We start from the raw sequence: 9,458 nt of genomic DNA on the forward strand, positions 1-9,458 counted from the left end.
TCCAGACTGGCCCAATATCAACTCACCGAGATCATATATCACCCCTCGATTAGGGAACACAAGCCATTGATCCACATCTAATATTGAGCGCTCATGCATGCATATAAACGCGTGGAAGGAATTTCAAAAGTTACTTTCTAAGTTGAATCAAGGACGCACGATAAGAATTCAAGAGTGCGAAGTTTTTCCTAAAGGTTCTGCAGTTTCTCGAGGATAAATACAGACGTCTCCGTACCGATCTACGATACTCTACTAAACCTGGTCATGACTCGTGAGACCTATGTAACCTAAGCTCTGATACCAACTTGTCACGAACCAATTCCCCGAATCTGATCGTGATGGCGCCTCTCGTGAAGACAAGGCCAGCCAGACCAAAACAAACCACCTCTTTTAAACAGTTAAATATCATAAGTAGTTCTAAAATGTGATATAATAACCATAATTTACAAAATTAACGATAACAACAGTAGAAACCATCCCGACACAGCCCAAACCGGGGTGTCACAAGTTATGAGCAACTAAGAAATCCGGATACAAGTCTATTGAACACTAAATCCAATACAATAGTTCTAAAAACATGAAAATGATAAGATAAGGGAGGCACGGGGCTGCGAACGCCAACAACTACCTCGTAGTCTCCGAATCACTACCTGGACTGGGAGAATCAACACTCAGGAGCAGACTCTACAATTCCTAAATCTGCACACATGGTGCAGGGAGTAATGTGAGTACTCCGACTCAATGAGTAATAATTATAAATAATGGCTGAAAGTATGAAAACACGTAAAGACACAAAGCAATTCCATATCAAGCAGTAAAATTACTTAAAGGAGTAATCAGTGAAGAAATCAAATGATATCTCTTTTTTTAAACAAGTAAAACAGGTAATTTAACAGGTAAATAACAAGTAGAAATCCACCCCTCGGGCACAGTATCAATCACTCAAAACAGTATCAGCCCCTCGGGCTCACTCTTAGTACAGTATCAGCCCTTCGGGCTCTGTATCAATCACTCAGAACTGTATCAGCCCCTCAGGCTCACTCTCAGATCATAATGGGTATTTGCGCTCACTGTGGGTGTGCAGACTCTGGAGGGGCCCCTTACGGCCCAAGCTCTATATCAATCCACCTCGTGGCATCATCACTCGGCACTCCGCCTCACATTACTCGGCACTCAGCCTCATATTACTCAAGCCACCTCATGGCATAAAAAGTATCTCAGGCCCTCGGCCTCATATTACTCAACATATCCTCATATATGGCCCGGCCTCACTCAGTCCAAAAATCATCACAAGCCCCTTGGGCATTAGTAAGACATTAGTTCTCAGCCCAAAACATGATGTAGAAATATCATTTAAGTTTCAAATCTGAGTAAAAGTGGCTGAGTTTGTAAATCAGTAGATATCAACAGGACTGAGTTCAAATAATAAGTCAAGTAGTGAGGAAACAATGATAAAAATCCCCGAAGGATTCAAATAGTTGGCACGAAGCCCAAATATGGCAATCAGCCCAAATCATAATGTTAACAAATGAATTTCAGTCAAATATGCGGTAAAATCACCAATCAGGATGGACCAAGTCACAATCCCTAGTAGTAAAAGACCCCACGCTCATCATCCAGCGCGTATCTTGCCTCAATATAGCACTACGATGTGCAATTCAGGGTTTCAAACCTTTAGGACATCATTTACAATCATTACTCACCTCAAACCGGTTAATTCTCTAGCTAGCGATGCCTTTGCCCCTCGAATTGGCCTCCACGCGTGTCGAATCTATCCAAAATCAGAACGAATACGTCACAATATACCATGGGAACAAAGCCCAAGCGAAAACATTCGAAAAATATCATAAATCCAGAAATTAGCAAAACCCGAGCCCCGGGCCCACATCTCGGAATCGGGTAAAATTTACAATTTCAAAATCCTCATACCCTCACGAGTCTAACCATACCAAAATTATCCAATTCCGATACCATTTAGTCCTTCAAATCATCATTTCACATTTTTGAAAGGTTTCACAAATTTCTTCCCAAATTCCATCCTAAATCACAAATTAAATGATGAATTCAATGATAGATTCATGTATTCTAACCAAATCTTAGTTAAAATCACTTACCCCGATGAATTTCTTGAAAAACCTTCAAATAATCGCCAAAATTCGAGCTCTCTAGGTCAAAATATCAAATAAAACCAAAAACCACGTATTTATAGAGTACCCCTCAGATTTCAACCTCCGCGCGCCGTATAAAACCGACCGGGGTCCGCACAAAAATGACCGCGGCCGCACAGCTTTCCTCTATAGTGACAGGCTTTAGTATTTTGGCCATAACCTTTGGTACAGATGTGAAAATTGCAATATCTTTACCTTTCTGGAAACTAGACATGAAGGGCTACAACTTTTGGTTTTGAATCATCTCAAATTTCCTTGTGGATCAAAAGATATGAGCTTCCGAAATTGGACCGACGACCTGCGGATCTTCATGACCGCGGACAACGGACCATTTTCCGCGCCCAGCACTAAACCACCGTGCCCAACACTAAACCATTGTGCCCAGCACTAAATCCACCGCTCCCAGCACTAAAACTTCTGCCCCCATCCATTTTCTAAGTTCAGGAATGTCCGGACTCGCTCAAAACTCACCCAAAACACACCCGAGACCCTCAAACCTCAACCCAAATATACCAACACCTCCCATAACATCATTAACACCTTGTCGAGCTTTCGAATCACTCAAAACAACATCAAAACACTAAATCAACTTCGGATTCAAGCTTAAGAACTTAGAAATTTTAAATTCCACAAACAACGCTGAAACCTATTAAATCAGGTCCGCTTGACCCCAAATTTTGTACACAAGTCATAAATGACATAAAGGATCTATTCCAACTTCTTGAGTCGGATTTTGATCTCGATATAAAAAAGTTAACCCCTCGGTCAAATTTCCAAACTTCGGCTTCTCATTTTTGCCATTTCAAGCCTAATTAGACTACAAACTTCCAAAAAAATCTCCCGGGCACGATCCTAAATCCAAAATTACCATACGAAGCTAACCAAATCATAAACATTCCGATCCGAGATCATATACAAACAAGTCAAATATTGGTCAAACCTTTCAAATTTTAATCTTTCAACTGAGACTATTCTTCCAAATTAAATTGTGATTAACCTAAAACCCAACACCAACGATTTACATAAGTCATAATACACCACATGGGGCAAGTCATGCCCGAGAACTGGCGAGTAAAGTGCAAAATCTCAAAATGACCGGTGGGGTCGTTACAATAGCCCAATTGAATGGAGGATTTATAAAAGGAGACAGAACGAAGCATATTTCACCAAAATTATTCTACATACACGATCTTCAGAAAAGTGGTGACATTGATGTGCAACAAATCCGTTCAAGTGATAATCCAACAGATTTATTCACTAAACCTTTGCCAACTTCAACTTTTGAGAAGATGGTATACAAGATTGGAATGCAGAAACTCAAATATTTAAAACAAGGTTTTCATCAGGAGGAGTAAAATATGCGATGCACTCTTTTTTCCTTACTAAGGTTTTTTCCCATGAGGTTTTCCTTATAAGGTTTTATTGAGGCACATTACCTTTTAATGAACATCCAAGGGGGAGTGTTATAAATATATATATTATATTATGGATGTTCATTTAGTACTCCATTGTAAATAAGCTCCCTGAAGAAGCTTATCCATATGGGACTCCACCGTAAATATGGTTATCTATTTAGTACTCTATTGGAAATAAGCTTCCTGAAGAAGCTTATCATTTCGGTACTCCGATCCGTTATGGATAAATATTATCCCCGGCAGAAGATTATCTATATCGGGTACAGTAGCAACTTACAAGCAACTTATAAGAAGGTTACACAGCAGCTTGCAGTAGCAGCTTACACAGCAGCTTGCAGTAGCAGCTTACACAGCAGCTTGTAGTAGCAGCTTGCACAACAGCTTCCTTTCTTCTATAAATAGAAGAGATTTCAGTTCATTATGGACATCAGTTTGAATTTAAATAATATATCAGTTTCTCTTGTCTTTATTTTATAGTTTTTATTTTATAACAAAAGTGAAATTTAAGTCATTCTTCCTAAATTCAAATCTCCAAGCACAGATGCCAAGTTTTAAACCTCCAACGAAATTCTTGCAAAAAGTTATAACGAGAATTGATTAGAACTGTAGCAATGTTAAATTTTGCGGTTCTAAAGAAGTACGGTGCAATCTTATCCAAGAATATTATACGGAGTTTTTCCTACTCCAGGAATGTTAAGGTCATCCCTTATCTCTTTTTGGCATGGTCCAAGTTATACAGAAGAAATGAGCAAATGCACAGTGTTCATAAATGATTCTATTCATAAAAATATTAGGGGTCTTTGTGTTCTTGATTCCCCATGTGACATATTATGTTCTCAGAATAATACGCAATTGAAAAAGTTTATCCAGAAGGAATATTGATATTATTACATATTTTTCATGCATTTCATTCATTTATCATGTACATTGACTCATAACTAGATAGTGTTATATACGCGTATTTATATGTGTATATATGTATATGGGATATGGAAAAAGGTTACGATGTTATATACGCACCACCACTTGATCAGTTGGTATATGTTGATGATGTTGCCCACAGTGGCCGAGATGATATAATGGGATGTCCTCAGTAGCTTGATGATGTTATGTATACTTATACACATGCATGACACGACATTTATATACACGTGCATAACATTATAAGTGTTTCAGAATTTTCAAAGTTATTTAGATTCACAAATGGATTTCTTTATTCCATGTTTCATATATGCTTTTTACGTACATATTTTCATGCTTTACATACTCAGCACATTTTTTGTACCGACGCCCTATTCCACGGTGCCTTCGTTTCATGCCCATAGGTGCAGGTAGCCAAGCTGACGGTCTCCCTTCTTAGGATCCTTGATAAGCGAGAGTTGGCGTGCTCCACTTGATCCGGAGCTACTTTTGATTTTGTTAGGATATGTTTGTACATGTATATATGGGTATGACGTGGCTCAGTCCCGTCTTTGTATAGTTGTATTTCTATTAGAGGTCTGTAGACAGTTATGTATAGTCAGATAGTATGCGGCCTTGTCGGCTTCCAGTTTTGGGTATATAATTGTCTATAGCAGCCTTGCCGGCTCGTCCCACTGCATTCCGTATGTATATGTATATATATCTTTTGGACAGGTTTCTCTCACATATGTTATTCTCGTAATTCAATAGATGTTAATCAGGTTTATAGCTTAGACGCATGCTTAGGGGTGTTTGACAGGCAGGACTCGGGCACCCGTCGCAGCCTTTTGGTTCAGGTCGTGACATCACCATGGAATCTCGGTCAAATATCAGGAACGCGCGCTGGACTGGTAGCTAGATGTACCTACCTCAGATCCTGTACATTTAAGTACATAAGCATAGTATGAGTATATAAATAATATGTACCCAGAAAGTATCCAGTCTAACCTCAAAGAAGTAGTGACGAGGGCTCGACTTGACACTTACCAAAGTCAATACTAATATAAATTAAGTGTTATGCTAAGTATGGATGTCATGAATAAATAACAGTTGGTAACAGGAAGTGACAGGTTCTTTCATAGATAATATTTCAATTAACAGTCTATATTCAAGGCATTTAAAATAGTTCAAACCACAGATAGTACCAAGCATATAGAATGCACAAATAATGTCGAGGTCGTACGGCCCAATCCAATATAAAAGTAAAGTATGCACTGCCAGTGGGTCGAATGGCGTGAACCATAAATGCATCTATTGCCCCGCTTGTGAATCATACATGTGATGCGGTCAAACATAAATAAACATATCAAGCAGTCTTTTATCAATAAAACAATTATCCACAATACTGTCAAACTTCTCTTTAACGGTCAAGAAAGTGATGTTTAACTTTTTAGAAATTTATTTGCCAAATTCGATATGATTCATGTAATCTAATTTAACAATAAAGTTACAAATATGGCAAGTAAAGCAGGCTTTTGGGTTCTAAACTACCCGGACATAAGCATAATAGTAGCTACGCATGGACTCTCGTCAACTCGTGCATACGTAGCCCCCGCAATTTGTAGCAAATATTCAATTATTTCTCCAATAGAGATAATTCCCTCTTACAATGTTAGAAAGGAGACTTACCTTACTCCACGGTCTACTTTCCGGTCTAGGTTTACGCCCAAACTATCAAATTGGCGCCAAATATTTTGAAAGTATTCAAATAGCATAAAAACTAATCAATATAGGCTTAAAAGTTCATATCCCAACCATTAGAGTGATTACCCAACCCAAATTATAAAATTACTAAAATTGATTCTCGGGCCCACATGCCCGGATTCTGGAAAGTTTTAAAGAAAGTTGTTACCCATAATCTAAGGATCAAGAATATATGATTTTTACTCCATTCCATAACAAATTTCGTGGTTAAATCTTGTTTTTACCAAAACCCTAGATTTTACTCTAATCCCATGATTTCCACTAATTTTTTGTGTGTTAATCTACCCAAAAACCAAGTATTAAACTCACATTAAGTAGAAGTAAATTACCTTACAAATGCTAGGTTGAAATCCTCTCTTTGGAAGCTCCCAAATTGCCCAAACAATGAATGAAATATGTCAAAAATGACACATTCACGTATTAAATGAAGGCACTACCTTCAGCGATTTCCGAACCTGCGGTCTCGCTTCTACGAGGAAGTGTCCGCATCTGCGGACTTTGCTTGGGCAGGCTGGGGGTTACATCGGCGGTCTGGGCCACTTCTACGGAAAAGGAGCCGCATCTGTTGTTCCTGGGCTCCTCCCCTTGGGCCGCACCTGCGAAGAATCGACCGCTTCTGCGGTTTCGCACCTGCGGCTGGTCAACCACAGGTGCGGTTAGGACAGATGCCTAGAGCTTCAGCTCCTTCCAAAAATATTTAACTCAACTCGAGCCTCCTCCGATTGACACTCAGGACCCCCGAGGCCCCGCCCGAACAAACCGGCAAAGTTTGAAATGATAAAACGGACTCGCTCAAACCCTCAAAATACTGCAAACAACAATAAAAGTAGGAATGACTCCCTAAACCCAATTGTTTCAAACTTATGAACTTCAAGTTCTTCAATTTACTTCTAACACGTCGAAATGTACTTATACTACTCGGATTTACACCAAATTTTACGTGAAAGTCTTAAATGCCATAATGGAACTATTATCGGTCTCGGAATTCCGTTCGGACCCAGATATCACAAAAACCCGCTCCAAACCAAATTTCAAGAACTTTAAAATTCTTAAAGAACCAACTTTCACTATTACACGCCAAAACTCTCCCGAGTCATCCAAAACCTGATCCGGACATACCCCCAAGTCCAAAATCATCATACGAACCTGTTAGAACCTTCAAATCCCGACTCCGAGGTTGTTTACTCAAAATATTGACCAAAGTCAAACTTGGCTTTTTAAGCCAACCTTAAGGAACCAAGTGTTCCGATTTCAACCCAAACTCTTCCAAATCCCGAACCACCCATCCCCAAAAGTCATAAATCAGTAAAAGCAAGTACATAATGTCTTATTTAGGGAAACAAGATTTTAGAAAGCAAAACGACCAATCGGGTCGTTACATGTGTTATTTTTCTAAATGTGAGTATTTTATTTATTAAATTAATGAAATGGCTTGGCTGATAAATCATGAGCTTTGATTTTTTAATTTTTATTCAACATATTTTATTAAGCATGATTAAGAACGTGGACTTGAGATTTGTTCACGGTAATGTTAATGACAAATTTAATATTACTACTTATATATCTTGAAAATTAATATTAAGAAAAAAAAAATTAAATGTACGAATATATTATAAAAATAAAAAATAAAATAATATTAAATTATTTAATTATAAGTAAAATACTTGAGTAAAAGTATATTATATAGCATATGATACAAAAGATATTACATAAATGGCGGAATTTATAATGTCAAGGGCATAATAGACTATTCAGGTGAAAGGTTGGTAAAATATTGTCAAAGTGATTACTGTAACAACTAGAGCATAATAAAATAATTTTTCTCTAACAAAAGTAAGAAAAGTGACTTTTGGTTAATGAACACAAAGTTGAATAATTTTTACGTAACAAAAGAAAAAAAAAAGTGGCTTTTGGATAATAAACATAAAGTTGAATGACCACCAATAAAATTTACTCTAAATTTTTTATGGGAAGGACATTTTTGTTATTTTGGTATTTTATTCCGGGATTAGTAACTTCGAGATTGTTATCTCACTCTAAACGTGGGGTATAAATAATACAACTAGTGTGGTATAACTAATCAAGAAATCCCAAAATTCAACCAAACAGAGATACGATAAATCCTGTATTTTAACATTGAATTGTTATCTCTTATTCCATCGACCAAGTGGCCCTATAAGTATTTTTCTACCATGAGTAAGGCGCTTGATTGCCAAACACCCAATTCAACTCCATCTGTATCTATTAAAAAGATTCCACCATCTCACATATAGCAAGCTTTGGTGTAAATTTGCCAAATTCACTGGGTGAGATGGAACCATTAAAAGACACCATCTGTATTATATCACTTCATATTGTTCACTATACAAAAGCATCATCGAAAATTAAAGATGACACAATTTCATTGCATGTTTGGTACAAGAGAAGAGTTTATTATATTGGATTTTGCATGATGGAAAGACCTCAAACCAACAATAACAAATACAGCAATTGACAAATAACAACTTCATATGTGGTCTAAAACCCCAGATAATTTGACAACTGAAAGACAAACAATGACTGACTCAATAACAAAGACAACAATTGACCAAATGAAAAGACTCGATAACTGGTAATTAAACTCTCCTCCAAACACTAGTACCAAATTCAAGGACTCCAATTGCCACTGCCACATTTATTAATGATGAGTTCCCGAACTCTCCCCCACTTCATATTCAGGGACAACATTTAAATCAAACTTGAGTCGCTCAGCTCGAATGTGATTCTTTGTTGCTTCATTAATATTTTCCAACCGCAGCTTCATTTCCATAAACTTCTCCAACCTTTCTTTATCAGCCGGTATTTCAGCGCCAGGGTACATGACCTTATACCTCAGTTCCCGACTTTTTGCCTTCTCGTTCTCATCTTGTATATCTTTGCAGAGATCATCAAATGCCTGAAAGACACTTGATTTTCCCTCATCAGCATTCTGTTGTTTCCATTCCCGAAATTTTTCTGTTATTTTTTCAACACTAGTGGAGGTGTAGGAACATGGTTTTCCACTTGGTGAAAAGAGCAGAACACCAACGTCTGCTCCCGTCACAGTAGAAAACTCATCCGCTTTCCTGAACAAGCTCGCTTTCCTTTTTGAGAAGGTAACATAGCGTGCTTCTTTTGACTCGACATACTTCATTTCAATCTTTTGCCTACCCCTACTCGTCCTCCTTGCCAT

At 37.8% G+C, this 9,458-nt stretch overlaps 1 protein-coding gene across 1 annotated transcript; it reads right to left on the reverse strand.

Moving 5' to 3' along the window:
- Positions 1-8,924: 8,924 nt before the first annotated feature.
- On the reverse strand, positions 8,925-9,458 carry LOC107804566 (agamous-like MADS-box protein AGL29). Its single transcript, XM_016628483.2, has one exon. The coding sequence runs from the start codon at positions 9,456-9,458 to the stop codon at positions 8,925-8,927; it is 534 nt and encodes a 177-aa protein (XP_016483969.2).

This window comes from Nicotiana tabacum, chromosome 10 (genome assembly GCF_000715075.1).
Source record: "Nicotiana tabacum cultivar K326 chromosome 10, ASM71507v2, whole genome shotgun sequence".
Taxonomy (NCBI): Eukaryota; Viridiplantae; Streptophyta; class Magnoliopsida; order Solanales; family Solanaceae; genus Nicotiana; species Nicotiana tabacum.